Source organism: Cryptomeria japonica, chromosome 7 (assembly GCF_030272615.1).
Source record: "Cryptomeria japonica chromosome 7, Sugi_1.0, whole genome shotgun sequence".
Classification (NCBI taxonomy): Eukaryota; Viridiplantae; Streptophyta; class Pinopsida; order Cupressales; family Cupressaceae; genus Cryptomeria; species Cryptomeria japonica.
Genome location: NC_081411.1, coordinates 765,633,029 through 765,651,708, shown reverse-complemented (window position 1 = coordinate 765,651,708; position 18,680 = coordinate 765,633,029). Strand labels below are relative to the sequence as shown.

The 18,680-nt window shown below is 32.6% G+C and overlaps 1 protein-coding gene across 1 annotated transcript; it reads left to right on the top strand.

The window, feature by feature from the left end:
• The first annotated feature begins 1,069 nt into the window (after positions 1 to 1,069).
• On the top strand, positions 1,070 to 2,114 carry LOC131059968 (calmodulin-like protein 3). The gene has a single exon (XM_057993033.2). The coding sequence runs from the start codon at positions 1,169 to 1,171 to the stop codon at positions 1,937 to 1,939; it is 771 nt and encodes a 256-aa protein (XP_057849016.1). The 5' UTR covers positions 1,070 to 1,168; the 3' UTR covers positions 1,940 to 2,114.
• Positions 2,115 to 18,680: the final 16,566 nt, after the last annotated feature.

The following is an 18,680-nucleotide window of genomic DNA, read 5'->3' as shown; positions in this document are numbered from 1 at the left end:
ATTAATGTTTATTTGATAAAAGAATGTAAATTTATGTTGATACTTCAAGCATGAATCTATACTGATATTTCTTAGCCTAAGGAAAAAAATCAAAAGAATATCCATTCTGTCAAACCAAATAAAAATCTAATGAAACTCATCATCAATGCTAAGTCATTGTCAATGAACAATATCTGTTTTACTACGGATGTGCAGAGTTTTTAGTAATGTACTCTCCTACCTACATCTTCCATGTGGAGTTTCCTGCAATGTGAGTTACAATTTCGTCAATGCTACGAAGCTTCCTCTGTCAATTACTTATAAAGCTGCCAAAGTTGTTTGTTTCTGTTTGGGGGCATTGAATGCACGCCCTTCTGATGTGGGTCGTCTGCAATCTCTATTTGCACTGGCACTTAATCAGAAAGTTGAGTATAATAAAAAATGAGATTTTATCCTTTCTTCAAGTATGGTTTGTAGGAGGAGTCCGAAGTTTTTGTTGTAATTGCAGGGGAGGATTTAGTAGTTGAGAGTCTTTTAAAAGTTGTTGATTTAATATTCATTTTTGTTGATTTAATGTTCAATATTTTTGACAACATTGTACCAATAATTGTGACTTTAATACTCATAATTGAATGAAATGTACCCTTAGTCATAAAAATCAACCAATCATGTGATGCCATATCAGCTGCATAAGTATGGGAGCCCCTTATGAAACTATTGGTCTCACCTTTTTTTGGGTTGTTTTGGACACCTTGACAAAATACATACTGATGTGGTGCTGAAACATTAGTTATAAGCAGGGGACTTGCCAAGTAAGCTGCTGTAAAAAAAATTGAGCAAAAAATTAAAATGCTCAACTAGTGAATCATCTCCCCTAATTAGATAGAACTTTGATAGATTAAACAAATAAAACTTATACTCTTAATTCATATGTACAAATGTACAAAATGGCTGACATCATGACGAATAAAACTGAAACTGATATACCTCAAGCAGGTTCCTCGCACCTTCCTCACCAACTGACAACTCCTGGCTCCTCTTCTTTTCTCTGTAGATTTTTTCCATTTGAAATGTTATTTAATAGTAGAGAGACTGATCGAGGAATACCAAGGCTTAGAGTAGTTGATAGTAGTGGAGAAGGATAGTTCTTATGTTTGCAGAATAGAAGCAATTTAGGAACTTATCAAAGATGTCTTCAATCTTGGATGTTGATGAGTCTATCATTGAGAATAATTGGTATTACGGTTGTCTCTTCAGTCCAAAGAAAAGCATTAACACTGAAGCAATTTTTAGTGAGAGTCTATGTGATAATGAGCATGCTGATGCAGATAGGGAGTATCAAAGCTTTCCTGGTGATAAAAAACATCAGCATCCCATTGCAAGGAATAAACAGATAATGAGAGAAGAAGGTAGTAATAGTAACAGTCCATGTTTTGGGTCAAGAGATTCTGACTCAGACGAAGAGGCTGAGTGTCTCGCAAGTATGTTTAAAGCTTTGGATGAAGATGGTGATGGAAGAGTTAGTTCAGATGAGATTGTGAGGTTTTTGGAGAGATTAAGTTTGGAAATGCCAAAGGAGGAGGTGGAATTAGCTGTGAGATCAATGTCTGCATGTGGTGATGACTTTCTCACTTTAATTGAGTTTGGTGAGTTCTATAGAATTGTATTTGCAGATAAGGAGGAGGAAATGGATAATGTGAAGGTTGAGGAGAAGGTAATTTGTGAGGCATTTAATGTGTTTGATCAAAATGGAGATGGGTTTATCAGTGCAATGGAGTTGGCTGATGTTCTCTCCAGATTGGGTTTTGTGGAGGGGAAAGATTTGAGTTGCTGCCAGAGCATGATCGAGAGTGTAGATTATAATGGAGATGGTTTTGTTGATATTCATGAGTTTAGGCATTTAATCACCAAAACTTCTTCTGGTTCTTATCCTTGTCTTCAATCTGTTGCTGCAGTCTAATGGCACTACACATTTAATGGCTAGCATAAATATTCTTAGATGTGAGCTGCTGTTAGAGATTGATTGAGAGTGTTGATTATAATGGAAATGGGTTTGTGGATATTCATGAATCAAAGCATTTAATCACTAGAACTTCCTCTGTTCACTAGAATAAATATTTTGAATAGTTAACAGTTATCTGTATTTTATGGCTAGCATAAATGTTGTGAGGAGTAAACAATTATCTTATGGCTAGAATTCTGCAATTTAGTAATAAAGTGAGCAAGTCTATGTCTTTCCAGTTTTGAATATATCGCTTTCTATGTTTGTCCCACCAGTAGTGGCATTGCTTGAAATTTGTATGATCTCTTATATAGCTAATATAAAATTGAGAATCGTCTTCAATTATTCAAGTTTTGCATGATCTGGCTGGAAATATTTAAACATAAAACCTTAGCATGACAACCAGTGGAATATCTTGAATAAGAATGCCGAAGAAACGTTCTCTTCCTAATGCTAGATTTAACTATTTCATTCTTTTAAATAAAGCATCCAAAACTATTCATTGGGTGTTTGCATTTCAAATGTCTGTATGGCGAGTAAAGAGCTGAAAGACTTTTAAAGTGACATGGTGTATTTAAAAAACAAATATTAATATCAGTATTTATTTCATTAAAAATATATTTAATAAAAGTTATGATTGTTATTTCCATTTTCTGATTTTTAGATACTGTCCGCGTGACTTGAGAAATGATCTTATACCCCTTTATTTATTTTTATATATATATATATATATATATATATATATATATATATATATATATATATATATATATATATATATATATATATATATATATATATATATATATATATAATTTTAAATTAATGAAAACCGACACAAATTTATTAAAAAAAAATTCTAAATAGATAAATAGTTTTATTTATATAGATTATTAAGGAGACCCAGAAAGGCCAAAAGCAGTTCGAAGTAGGCAATGACAAGAGGATGGGCGTGAACAATATAGAGCTCTTCAAAACTTCCAAAAACATCAAGGAAGGAGAATCACTCAATTTCCAAATACTAGAAAAATCTGTTTGGATAAGCATATTGAGAAATTCCATAAGAATATTGAGACCTAGAGATACTCAATGCATTGGCAACTATATGGAAATATTTATATGCCAAAACAAGTTTCTTTTGGAAGGAGGATTCTGAGCATGTGCATTCAGAGGAATAAAGCTAAAAACCTCCTAAGCATTATCTTTTGGAAGGAATAGGAGAAGCCTGGAAGTAGTTCATTGGAGTTGAGAAGATCCCAAATAAATAATTGTGTAAGAGATTTAAATTTCTGACATGTCTTTTATTCTTTCTTGGAAAATGGAGATGTGTCATCCTGCAACATTCATCAAGGAGGTTCTATTTCTGATACTATCAATGGCTAAATTTGCCAAATAATCCGAAATCTTATTAATTTCTCTGTAACAATGGGATAACAAAAAAAGATTCAAACAATTCTAATTTTTGTAAAATGAAATCAAGTATATACTGCAAATTCGAACAATTCAATTTCTTTTTCATAACACATTGAATAATCACCATAGAATCACCTTCAATTATCAAGTCCTTAATTCCCAAAGATATTGCCATATCCAATCCAAAAGACAAAGCATGATATTCCGCATAATTGTTAGTTTTAAAACCAATAGCATGACACTTAGCTCGAATAAAATTTGCATTGTGATCATATATTACAGCATCTTCCAAACTCTAGTAACTCTACTATCCTAGTGCAAAACGACAAACCAACCTCAAAGATTGAAGACTCAATTTTTAATAGAACCTCTGACACAGGAGAACTTGTTTTTTTAAATTCAACTTGACTATTATTCAAATATGTAAACTATTTTTACTTATATTGAGAAGATGAAAAAATAAAGTCAAACAGAATAACAAAGATATCATCACTTTATAGAGATTCATGAAAAAAAAAATTACCAAAGTTTCAGATAAATGAATAATATAACCAAAAAATAATTAAGATTCATTAATGCGCTGTTAGGAAAAATATTTTTGACAATAGTTTTCTTAGATAGAGTTGCTCATAGAAAAAAATATAATTTATATTTTAAAATCACTTTTGAAAAATATACAAATTCAAACGAAGAAATATAAGGAAGATGGAAGTATTCAAACCTGCAGGTTGTAGAGAACAGAATACTGCTGTTTGCAGGTGAAACATTTCATTTATATTTGTTGTATTATTGTTGATCACAAGCGTGGGGTCCTCTATTTGTTTCCTTTTTGTCCATGCAGTTTGCAGTTATATATATATAAATCCATTGCTTAAAACAAAACAAAAAGAAGTTATTCTGAAGTAATAGACTAAGGAAATATCCGGGAAGTATCCCTCTAACACTTGTCAGTGTTATTGCAGTTGAGATTTCAGGAACTCCACATGGAATATGAGGATAGGAGAGAAGCTTACTACTCATCCATAATGTTCTCTGATTGCCTTACGGTACATTCTCTTGCTAAATGACATGAATGGAGGCACAAAACACCAAAAAGACTGACTGTACTGTACTGTAAGGAATAATATTTTGGCATTGATGAACATTTAATTTGTATTTTGTTTCTTACCTTTTATTATCTTTAAGGTTATTTATTATCAGTTCTTTTAAGGTTATTTATTATCATGAACTGATAAGAGGACATTAGAATCTACAAGAGCTATTGAAAAATAATACTTACTAAGTCATATTTCTTATATATAAAAGGTGATAAATAATCCATTATTTTAAATTAATTTTTTTTATTAACATGGACTGCTACCATTACTATCCTCTCTCAGCATTTTTTTTTTTTCACACACATCAGTATGATCATCATGGCCTAAATTTGCACTAAAATTTAATCCAACATTAATGCTTTTTCATAGGCATAAATGACTTTGAGGGGTTATAAATGGCAATTTAAGAATAAACGGACTCTTTTGTTTGCTACTATATTCTACCTTTGCACAGTTGAACTAAATGACAAAGATGTGTTTGTTTTCTCTCAATTTAGAGTACATTCTTTCCATGATGCTTTCATAGTCTATTAATTAATATCATTGAGAAAAAGTGAAACTCTTTTCATCGACAAATGTGGTCCACAATATTAGGAATATTTGGACTTCTGTGTTTGTCTTTTTACTCTCCATATGCTATATACGTCAAGCTTTTAATGGAAAGTAACAAGGAATGTAAGTAAGCCTGGAATGAAATGAATTACTGAAATATATATTTGAATTCATTTTTACAAATGAAAAATATTATACTTTCTTATAGTTTATATAGTCTATTAGGATGCAATCTAAGATCTTTTATTTGTTGTTGGAGTGTTTGATTAATTGAATTATTGATCTTTTTTTATCAGCTCATCATCAGTTTGGATGTTGCAAATTTTCAACACTCCTCTTTAAGCCACACTACAAATGCTTGGGATTCGTAGCTTGGCTTTGATACCACATGTTGAGCTATAACTCATATGGATCAGTTAGGACACAAACCTAGGACTTCCCATTTGCTTCTAGAATGCTCTAACAACTAAGCCATTGACCTTGTTTGGCCAAACCATCATTAGTAGAGTGCGTCTTATTTCCAACACCATCTATAAGTCACATTGTAGGTGTTGGGGGCTCCTTGTAATGCCCCGCCAGGAAACCCCGAAGGGATAAAGCTAAAACACACGAATGGAGTGCAATAAATTTTTTTTAAAGTAAGACACAACATAAAGATACAATAAGATATCAAAGTACAGATTACACAGTGGAAGACATCAACTAACACCTAAAGAGTTTCCCAACGTGATTATTTAATTACACAATTAACTTAACTCACGCAAATTAATCCAATAAGCCGACTGTCTTAATAACGAGATAATTCTTAAACAAGGTTAATTTCTTTCAGTAAGACAAAATATAGATCACAAGATAAAGTTCATCTATTAAGGTTTATTCATACCCTTCGTCCATATTTTTCATTAAAATTTTAATCGTGCATCCAATTTAATAACACACTTGAATTTCATCATAAACTAACGAGATCTTTCCATGCATACTTAATTTCCTTAACAATAACTAAATACATTCCATTATTCTAATCTACATTCTTTCATGATCCAATTTACTGCATTTAAAAGATGACTGCATACATGCATTTACAATTAATTTCATCTAATCTACTTACACATTCTATCAAAGTGTCATCCATACATGCTAACACTAAAACATGAAACATAAGAACAAAAGCAACACATAACACCAAAATGATCTCGGAGTTCACACCTGGAGGGCTACATCTTCGGGTCTGCTCAACTGCAAGACCCCTCTAATAATTAAATAAGTTTAGGGTACATAAGTTCCACATCATTTACATTCCTGCCATCGAAGTGAATCATACCAATAAACAACCGACCACATCGGTCAATAATTACATAAATGATCCCTACAAAGAAACGGATCCAACTGAACATATTAAAAGCTAATACAAGGTCCACTGCTCGATAGTACTCTAACTAGAGACCTGACCCGCTATGGTCAACCACAAATCAACACTCGACACCCGCATAAAGGACAAGACCAGTTAAAACACCATCACAAGGCAACAACCAAACTAGAAACCGAAGACATAAATAGGTACCCCAAATCAACCAAACGACAGGATCCAAACAAACATATCAAGGCCTTGCCATTACTTTAAACAAAAGAGAATACATAAATTAAACTTGCATAGGCAATAACCAAAAAAGGACAATCTTCTTTCCTATTGGTTTAAACAATAAAAGTCGATCAAGTTTTCTAAATGATCTAAGTTTTCAAAATACATTAACAGAAAAATCACCATAATGAGGAGAATACAATACCACAATTGCAATAGTCCATTTGTCTATGTCTCAATACAGAAGAAAAATATAAACTAACCATTTATTTTGCTAAATGAAAATCTCATTAACTTACCAATTTTCCAAACGATACATTATTAAATTTCCAATAATTCCAATAGCATAACGTATAATATATTCCTGAATAAAATATTATTTAAAAATTATCAATTTATAAATATATTTCATTTCAACAATTTTTCAAATAAAATAATATTTTATCTTTTTCCCAAAAAGATACTTCCTCAATAAAACAGATACCAAAATTAAATATTAATTATTATATATTTATTTATCCCCAAAAATATAAGCAATTAATAATTTAATAATACACAATATTAATGAATTAAGTATTAATTAATATATATATATATATGAATATATAAATTATCATGATTAACATATATTTAAAATATATATTAATTAATAATTAATAATTAACATATAATAAATAAATATATTAATTAATATTTAATAAAACAATTAAACATTTTAAAACCCACTTTAAATTTAATATGTTATAATATTATTTTTTATTATTATTATTATTTATTTATTTATTTTTAATTATTATTTTTTAATTATTATTATTAATTTTTAAAAACATGTAAATAATTTCCAAATTCATTAAAACCCCTTTGACAGAATTTACATAGAAATAAAATTCCCAACTCAATAAAATTCATTCATAGAATTTTATTCCAATTACTTTTTCTTTAAATCACAATTAAATTTATTTCTAAAGAAATCAACTAATTTCACAGAGATTTATTTAAAGGACTATCAGAACAAATCAACAAGAGAGAATAATTTTTTTCATAATAATTTCTCTAATTTTCTCAAAATTAAATTACTCCCATTAAAAAGAAAATTAACATCAGGCAAGAATTTTAAATCAAAACCTAAATTAACCAGAAGAGGGTTTTGGATCTGACAAATAATTTACACACACCATTTAAAGAAAAATAGAATTATTTTCTTACAAACCAACAAATAAGCTTCCAATAAATTTCTTCACCTAAATTCCTGACCTGTGTATCTAAAATAAAGACCTATTCCCTATTTAAACTAAAATTCTAGGTTCAATAGCTTTTTCTCAAAAAACCTAAATTTAGAATAAAAGTAATTTTATTTTATTTTATAATTTTATAACAAAAGATAAGCTAACATGCAATAATTAAAAATCATTATTCTTTCTTTTTTTTCTCATGCAAATTAATTAATTTTCTAAATAAAAAATTAAAACAATACTTTAATTCCAATTAATTCTTTTATTTATTTTTTTTAATTTATTCTTTTATTTATTTATTTAAAATTCTAGGAACAATAAATATAATTAATCTAATTTATTTTTCCACTAAAATTTAAATAAAAATATATTTCTAATATCATGCAGCTTGCACCTTAATTTAATTAATTAATTAATTAAGTTTATGAAATTATCTCATATTGAATTGTTTATGCATTGAGATTATAATTTTAGTTAATTAAAAGAAATGTTTTTCTCCCTCATTTAATTTTTAATTAACAAAGTTAATAGTTACATTTCACAATATTAATGAGGGTAAAATATTTTTAATTAAATTAAATTCTCAAAATCAATCTTACACACTATATAAAATAAATATGAATAAAACTCACTTTTCTAATCAAAATTGATTTTCTTAAATAATTAAAATTAATCTTTCTATTCCAAAAAGCAAAAGAGATTAAATTATTTCTATTTCGAATAAATTTAAATCTTTCCTTTTTAAAATGCATAAACTGAATAAATTCATTATTTAAAATTAACCATTAAATTAAACTGCTACAAACATAAATAGAGCGATCTTTTTAATTAATGATTAATCACATAAAAGAAACCTATTTATTTTAATTCCTCAATTACTAATGCGTAAATGAACACATTAAATCAAAATAAATACTTAGGGTTAAATACTCTATTTACCACACGCAAACCAAGTAAGCCAACCAATTACCCGACCTGCAAACCCAAATGAAAAGAAAACTGACGGAACACAAGCGACGCTCATTTGAGCATGACTAGGGTAAACTGAAGGTTTTACGACCACCTAACCTAAATTCTAAGGACGAAAGAGGTATACTCAACCCTGCGAATCTAGGTGAAGACGAACCTTACACCTAGGCAGTACTGTACCTGCAATCTCTTGCAACCAAGAGTCAGACAAACATACATATATATATTTAATGAAGATGTTAGCTCGAGATTAATAATAAGAATCAGGAGGATAGTTTAAACTTACATAAGAATCAATGCGAAAGCACATTAACAGATACGCACAATAATCATAATATCTGACTAAACATTACCTCATGGTAATTCAACCATTCAAGATTGCCACATAAAAAGTCAACCAAGGTCAAACCGGTTTTACAAAGCTGACTAGGGTAGGGGTACTACACTCCTAGCTTAGCTCTAAGACCATATGTTGAGCTACAACTCATATGAACCAATTAGGACCCAAACCTAGAACCTTCCATTTCCTGCTAGAGTGCTCTGATCATTGTCCATTTAAATATGACTTATTTCTGATATAGAAAGCTATAATTAAATAAATTCAAATAGGTTCTTTCTCTCTTTCATAAAAAAATCTGAACCTCACAAAATCATGACCTTTCTTTATATTTTTATTGAATTTTTTCTATTATATTAATTTTTATTAAGAATTGAGAGAATAATCAATGATGGTACTCAATAGGTTTGTAATAGTAGAAATGAGGTATACAAGTTTGTGATTAAATGTTTCAATCTTCAAATTAAATGTAATCATTATTATGGATGACTCTTTAATTCCGTCCATTTTGCTATAAGCAAGAAAGTATAAAAAAATATCTTTTGGAGTTGTCAATTTGTCAAAGAACAATGAAATTTTGTATTTAATGATTTACCTGCTATCTTTGATCATAAATTAAGATGGAAAGATGCTCTTCTTGGGGTTCGCCTTCATTTGAATCCCATTGGGGATGGTGTCAGGCATGTTATTTTGTTACACATTTGGCAGAGCAGGTGTAAGGTTATCTTTGGTAGCCTCAATGATCATCAAGGATTTGTTTTTCTAAGGCTTTACTCTGACATTTTTTTACTGTCTTGCTGGTTGAGGCTAAAAAGAACCTAAAGCTGGACTTTCAAATTCAAGGCATTAAATCTCAAGTTATTCAGCTGGTTGATGACAAGAAGGTTGGCATACAGTACAGTCTAAGATCAGTATTACATGACTGACTATGTTGTATGTCTATCTTTGGGCATTTCTCATGTACTTGGGCTGGGTATACCAGTGGTATTTTATTTGTCACATGGCTGGTCTATTTGGATTGTATTTCATGTTGGTCTATTTGGACAGCCTGTGTGTCATGCTGGTCTCTTTGGACAAATATTGCAATGATGTTGTAATTGCTACATAATACTGGTATGTTGTTGTAACTACTGTTGCTGATCTATTTTTGAAGTTTTTAACTACATTCTTTTTATGTATTTTGCATTCATTCAATAAATAAAAAAGAAGCAATTTTTCCTTTTCCTTTGTAATTACAATCTTATTTATTTAAAATGGTGTGCAGCTTTGGCCGATTGTTTTGCTCCTTTAAATTGTGTAGTTTTCTAGTGTGCACCGACAGTTTCACATGTTCCAAAGTTTAGAGCTCTACCCATCATTTCCAAATACAGTGGTCTATCTTTTCAGTGCCAAGCCTCATCATGAATCCATATCACCTAGTGGACCTTTTTTTTTGGCATGGTTATCTCCTAGGAGTTTGAGAGAAAATGTTGCCTCTTGTTATCTCTTTAGAGTAGTTGAGCCCCACAAACAAGTTTTGATGCCACATTTTTTATAGAGCAGTATGATTTGGGCAGGGTAATTGTTCTCAAAACTCCACCTCATATGTACTTTTTTAGCATTTTTATTTATCTTATTTTTTTTTTCAAAATTTGATAAAATAGATATAATTGAAGAGGTTTCAGTCTAAGGCTCATGTTTCTGTATGAAGTAGCTAAAATGACTTTGTGGATGAAAAATCCTCCACCAAAAAATTGACATAGTCAAGGCAGGGAGATCCAATGAAGGACAACCCAACCTTGCAGCTAAACACATAAACCATGCAAAGCATACTGGTAACCGGTAACAAGGTGCCAGAAACAATAGAAAGAACAACCGGTAACAACACAAAACTCATAACCGGTAAACAATCTATCGGTTCTACCCCAACTCGGACCTCAACCTTCCGGCTTCAATCCTACCGGGTCAGAATTTTGTCGGTTCTACATCTTTGCTCAATCTCAAAGCTTCGTCTTCAATCTTCTAACTTCTTTTTTGTCTTCGAATGATTCACAAGTTTCTATTTATACCATCAACAAATAATTACAACTCAATCAAGTCGGCCCAAAGACCAATTGGTTCATGAAATGTGCAACGGTAACATGTCGGCTCAAATCACTAAGAACAATCTCCAGACGATGCAATACCGGCCAAGGCCCAAAGCAACACCTCAAATGATCTGCAAGTCACGAAGAGCAACCGCAACCCAAAATCATCTTACTCAACACACTGCTAGACTAACCGATAAGAACACACCAACCGGGACAATACCGAAATCCACATCTTACCAGAAACAAAGCCAAATGCTATGAAATTAAAACACAACAATGACCATGAACACAAGGGAATAAACCCAAAACCATAATGCTAAACACTCAAACATGAAGAAATGCCATGCTCTCAAGCAATTCCACTGAAAACTGCCCAACCAGTAAGAACTAGACCGATGCTCCTGCATCAGACTATCGAGGTTAATTGAAAAGTGAGTCCCATCACTTGATTTGGTTCGACGATCGATCAGTAGGTACTTGCAACTTCCTCAGGGATTCGACAATCTAACCACAGCTTTCGGTTGCCTCTCCACGACGATCTGTTCAAGTATCCACCCACTAACTGCCTCAATCTCAAGCTCTAGGATCGGCGGTCTACCTGCAAACCTTTCTCTACCTCACATTCGGTGATCTGAACAAGTCCACAAGTTGCCTCAATCTTCTCTCCAATCAACCAGTGCAAAATCGGTTCCTCCTCCAACAACAGGTTCACAAACCAGCTCTAAACCATTTGACGCAGTCAAGGCGGGGAGATCTAATGAAGAACAACCCAACCTTGCAGCTAAACACATAAACCATGAAAAGCATACCGGTAACCGGTAACAAGGTGCCAGAAACAACATAAAGAACAACCGGTAACAACACAAAAATCATAACCGGTAAACAATGTGAATGAATCTTATTACAATCTAAAGAATTATACATGCCACATGCTAGATCGCAGTCCAGGATACAAACAATGCTTAGAACACAATTACAAGATTCGCAGATTGTCCTCATATAAAATCATCTTCCAGGAACAATCTATCGGTTCTACCCAACCCGAACCTCAACCTTCCAACCTTAGTCCTACCAGGTCAAAATCTTGTCGGTTCTACATCTTTGCTCAATCTCAAATCTTTGTCTTCAATCTTCTAACTTCTTTGTTGTCTTCAAATGATTCAAAAGCTTCCATTTATACCATCAACAAATAATTACAACTTAATTAAGTTGGCCCAAAGACCAACTGGTTCATGAAACATGCAAGAGTAACATGTCGGCTCAAATCACTAAGAACAATCTCCAGATGGTGCACATACCTCTAAGAATACTGGCCAAGGCCCAAAGCAACACCTCAAACGATCTACAAGTCACAGAGAGCAACCGCAACCCGAAATCATCTTACTTAATACACTACCAGACTAACTGGTAAGAACACACCAACCGGGACAATACCAGAATCCACATCTTAGCGGAAACAAAGCAAAATGCTATGAAATTCAATCATAACAACGACCATGAAAACAAGGGAATAAACCCAAAACCATAATGCTAGACACTCAAATATGAAGAAATGCCATTCTCTCAAGCAATTCGATTGAAAACTGCCCAACCGGTAAGAACTAGACCAGTGCTCCTACACAAAAAATCCTTTCATCTTACATTTGAGATCTAATACTATCACCCATGTTAAATATTTGCAAGATATTGTCAAACATATGCACAAACCATGAAGTAACAACATACCTTATGAACATAAAGTTATTTGTAGCTTCTTCTTTTTTAACTTTAGATTGGCATAACAATTATGTTCCTCATTTCATAAGATTATGGGATGAGTTTACTGAAAAATTGTATAAATAATAGATTTAGAGGAAAAGGAGATTATATCTCCATGCTCAATTGCCTACTATAAAGAGATTATCAATAGAGGTTGTCTTTAATTTTTACAATACATTTCATAAAACTTGAAATCGAATTCCCTTTAAGATGAGACCTCTTTAACAAATACTATTTTGATATTATTTAATAGTTCTTAAATCTCTATGATGATTCAAAATTGAATAAATATAAGTAAGGTCATAACGTGTGTCAAAATACTCCTTGATGAACACATATCATAACTACATATTGGATATTTTGGAATCCATTTATGTTTAAATCTTCAATTGACATCTCAAAAATTAAATATAGAAGTAAATAGGATGGCCATGATTGGTTCTAAATTTTATCTAGTTGAAGAATTGTTGGCAATTGAAGATAATGTCAAATTGATCATAAGACCAAATATGAAAAATAATGTGTCATTAAAAGGTATTTTAGAATGATTTTTTTTTCAATTTATCTAGCAATTTGATGAATTCATAGAAATATCCCCAAGAACTTGAGGAGAATTGTGGAAATTAATTTTTCTAATTGAAAAGAAATAAATATTCTAGACCTTCTAAGACATGGAATTAGTCCTAATAATTCTTATAGATTCAATAAAAAGAGATATGACAACAAGTAACAAATACTATAGATATATTAAACTATACCCAAGAAGAGTAGTAAAATTAGGTAAGACATACACTACTATAGAGAATAATGCCTTGTCAAACTCTTTGTCACATATGAATAGATCATGGTCTATGATTATGAAGGGTTGAAAGGCTATATCAAAGATATTATGCAATATAAATTTGAGCTTTGGATTGAAGCTAAGCCAATAAGATAAAAGATATTACTATACTAGCTACTACACAAAATATTTCAATTTCATAATCTTTATATCCACTCAAAACACAAACTAACCAATAACATAAACTAAACATAGTACATCTCTTATTTTTAAAATGCTAAAATCATTCACTAACACTAATAACTTTTGTTGTAACGTTTTCAATTAATACATCAAATATTATCCTTTGTAAATTTTTTAACTAATACATCAAATGTTATCTATTGGAACTCATATCGTTTTGCTATAAAATTTGAGATCCAAATATCTAATTTAACAATCATAGGTGATTTTAAGAAGCTAAATCTGAGAATGATAGTCTTCTAACATTTGTATTTGCCTCTTGATCTCTAAATCATTGTTATGATTATTCAAATATGAAATTGATTTCCCTCATTCTTCTTGTTGTTAAGCTTAGACTTTATGTTTACACTATCTTCAACAACTTCATACATAAATATGTTGAAATATTCTAATAATTTCTCTCACCAAACTGAAATTAAACCATAGATTAAATCCCTCTTGAATCTCCTGGGCGAATATCAGATCCAACACACGTTTCAAGAAGGGAACAAAGCAGCCGACCAACTGGATAATATAAGGATTGAGGAAGGCACGGTGAGAGAATTTAGCAGGATAGAGATAGGCCCGATAGTACACCAAGAAACCATGCCGCTTGCACTTCAAGAAATCATTGCAAGGGACGGGGGATCTATCATGAGGACCGGAGTTGGATAGGTAGGATGGTTTTGATGGTGTCGACAGAGGGTGTTGGGCTCGATAGAGTACACCCAATGGATAGAAAGGAAATCCGGGAGAGGTAGTGGTAAGTCATTCACAACCAGTACGCAAGACTTACTGTCAGCCTGATCGCCTCAAGCTTCCTTAAGAGGGGAGCGTTGACGAATGTCCACCGCGAACAATATTTATTGAATCAATCTGGGACTCATTTTTCAGCACTCAGAAGAATGGTGGATCATCAAGGAATTATCTGCAAATGCAGCAAGATCATCGGGTTGGAGGAAACGCCTGAGGAACAGGTGGAGCGTTTGTTTAAAAAGGCCAACGAGTAGGAGAAAGACACAGTGGTAGACATTTTGGGCCCGGACTATTGGGTCGGGGGTCATGTTCATGACGGTCATCTAATGGAAGATTTGTTTCAACCGATAATTTAGGTGTTGGGCCACCCCATCTCAGCCAATGGTATCCTGCGCAGGATAGTGGAGGAAGGCATACATCTTGAAGTTATGAGAGCCTTAGACGGGATAGTCTCTAGCCCGGCAAAAGGTTGTATGCTGGGGTATTTTGGCTTGCAGGCAGAAGGGAAGAAGAAGAAGATGCAGAAGGCCTGGGCCATTTTCAAGGCAGGCATTGTTAAGGAGAACAACATGGAAAGGTTTGAAGCTTTCCTCCAGGAAAATGTTGATCTCTTTCCTGATGGAGTAGGGGATAGGTTGGTGGCTATGGGAAATGGGATTAAGTATTTGTATAATTGTCCCTGTTGAATTTTTTGATGCTAACGGTGTCACTGGTTCACTGTTCTGAACTGATTCTTGCATTACCAGTTCAGGTTTGATAAATTCATCTTCCAGTCCATAATGATTTGCTCTGATCTGATTACTGCCATGCTCATCCACCTTGACATTTATTCTTTCCAATATCCTATTCAATCTTTTGTTATAACATCTATATGCTTTTCTCTTAGTAGAATAACCCAAAAATATTCCTTTATCACTTCTAGGATCAAACTTTCCTAATGCATCATCTCTTCTAATATAACATTTGCTTCCAAAAATTCTGAAATATCTGATAGTAGGAATATGACCAAACCATAATTCATAAAGAGTCTTACCAGTATCACCTTTTATGTGTACTCTATTGAAAGTGTATACAATGGTATTGATAGCCTCTCTGCAATAGATATCGGGCAATTTAGCTTCAATCATCATAGTTCTTGCAACATCCAAAATTGTTATGTTCTTTATTTCCACCAATCGATTCTGTTGTGGGGTCCTAGGTGCAAAAAGTTATCTCCTAATACCATTCCTTTCACAAAAGTTGTTGAACTCACGAGATGTAAACTCACCGCCATGATTTGATCTTGAGAACTTTATCTTCAGTCCTATCTCAGTCTCAACCATAGCCTTAAAGATTTTGAATTTTTCAAAAGCTTTAGATTTCTCTTTAAAAAATGCCACCCACAACATTTTAGAATAGTCATCAATAAGTAACATAAAATATCTATCACCTTGAAAGCTTTTAGTCCTTGCTGGTCCACACAAATCAATATGAATAAGATCAAAAATCTCATTAGATTTATCATGTACACTTCTAAAAGAAGTTCTAACTTGCTTACCCATTTGACATTCTCTACATACCGAATTATGAGGTTTAACAATCTTGGACAAATCTCTGACAAATGGTATTGAACTGATCTTTACTATGCAATCAAAATTAACATGACACATCCTCTTATGTCATAACCAACTTTCATCAATCTGAGCAATCAAGCAAGCCTTCTCACCGGAGTTCAAATGAAAGATATTTCCATTAGTTTGAGTTCTGGAAGCAATCTCCAATGCAGATTTATTAATGATCTTGCATTTTCCATCATTCAATTGCAAATGAAATCCTCTATCCACCATCTGACCTAAACTTAAAAGATTATGCTTTAAGCTTTCAACATAATAAACATTATCAGTATTAGTCTTAACATCCAATGATATTATTGCTTTGCCTTTGATACTACATGCCTTGTTGTCTCCAAATCTGACCAATCCACCATGAAATTCTTGCAATGATAAGAAATTTGTTTTGTCACCAGTCATGTGATGTGAGCATCCAATGTCTATAACCCATTCATCCTTATCTACAATTTTAGTAGCCAAGGCCTTTACCTTAGTATGTGTTGGTTCGATGATAGATTCCAAAGAGTCATCCTTGATAGCAATAAAGACCCAATATTTTCTAGATGAAGCACCATTACTAGATCCACTCACAAGTTCATCATCATCATGTTCAAAAATACCATCATCATCACCAACATGATAACATTATTTATCCTTATTCCTTCTGAATCTAAGTCTGCTCTGAAATTCAGCATTAGGCTTATAATTCCTCTCAAATCTTTCATGATTCCTAGCAGTTCTTTTAGGACATCTAGATGCAAAACAACCAATCTTATTGCATGAAAATATTTAAAAGGGACTTTTCCTTCATACTTACATCCAGTTGGTCCTTTAGGAATTCTTCTAGCAATCAGGGCTTCCAGGTCTTCAAGCTCTCTTTCTTCTTTCTCAATTTCCTCCATATCCTTAGCATACATCTCTTTCCAATCTATCTTCTCTTTACCAGATGCAAATGCTCTAAATGCAGTCTCAGTTTTAGCAGCACTTTGATCTCCAAGTTCTTCAAGTTCAAAAGCAGTCAATTTCTCAAGTAGAGTATCTCTGGTCACAAGGGTACTTGACATTGTCTAAAGTTCATTGATAGCAGTAACCTTCATCTTGTAAGCCAGAGGTAGAACTCTTAGAACTTTTGACACTATCTCATCTTCACTGGCAAATCCGCCACAATATTTGATACCCATGACAATCTCATTGACTCTATTCATGAAAGAACTTATCTTCTCATCTTCTTCCATCTTTAAAGTTTCATATCTTACCCGGAAACCTTCAAGTTTAGCAATCTTCACGGCCCGGTCACCTTCATAAAGAGTTTCAAGCTTTGTCCAGATCAGATTAGCATTCTCCAACTCTATGACATTCAATAGCTTTTCATCAGATAGGGCGCTCAACAATGCTTCTTTTGCTCTCACATCATTTTCAGCTCTCTTCTATTCATCAACAGGTGTAAGTGTTCTAGAATTAGAATCATGAGGTATATAACCTTTCTCCACTATCTCCCAAACTTTAGTTCCAAGACATCTGAGATGAATCTTCATTCGCTCCTTCCATATCTTGTAATTTGTACCATCAAATCTAGGACTCTTCTTCCGATAAGGATTGAATGTGGAACTAGATGCACTTGCCATTAGATCTCCTCAAAAAGTTAAGCTTCTGCAGAGAGGACCTTTCTCTGATACCAATTGTTGGAATGCACCTATACCGGCAGTAAACTGAGAGGGGGGCGAAACAGTATACTAACGATAACAACAATTAATTTAATTATAAACCTTATACCAAAGCACAACTCAATGAAGAATATAACATGAAAGCACAAGACACATAACACCAATATTTGACGTGGAAAACCTAGAAAGGGAAAAACCACCGTGGGAACCCTACCCACAATCAAATGAATACTCTGCAGTAGTATTGTGAATAATTACAATGGGGTCTGCATATGAAGAAAGGCCAATAGCCTAGAGCGCACTTCTCATCACAAAGGCAAGTCTCGTTGACTTACAAAATTATCGGACTACAATCCGAAAAACAATGAACTGTAAAACTAGCATCTACTAATGTCTGGTACAGTTCTGGTTAAGCATTGATGTCTACTCTGCAATACAAAACCTTTCCAACCTTCACCTGAATGATATGACTTTATTCACACTTAATTATTTCTCTGATAATGCAGACTTAACCAACCATAACCATCGATATCAAATTACATGAGTAAGTCACCTATAAATACATATCATCAACTTTATTGACAAGGTCAGCTAAACCCTAAATCCATAATTACAAAAATTACATCACATGATACCACCAGACCAATATTATAATTTACATTACATAGCTTGGACCTAAAT

Excerpts from the sequence above, each read along its gene's own strand:
- LOC131059968 (XM_057993033.2), top strand. The coding sequence starts at position 1,169 with ATGTCTTCAATCTTGGATGTTGATGAGTCTATCATTGAGAATAATTGG.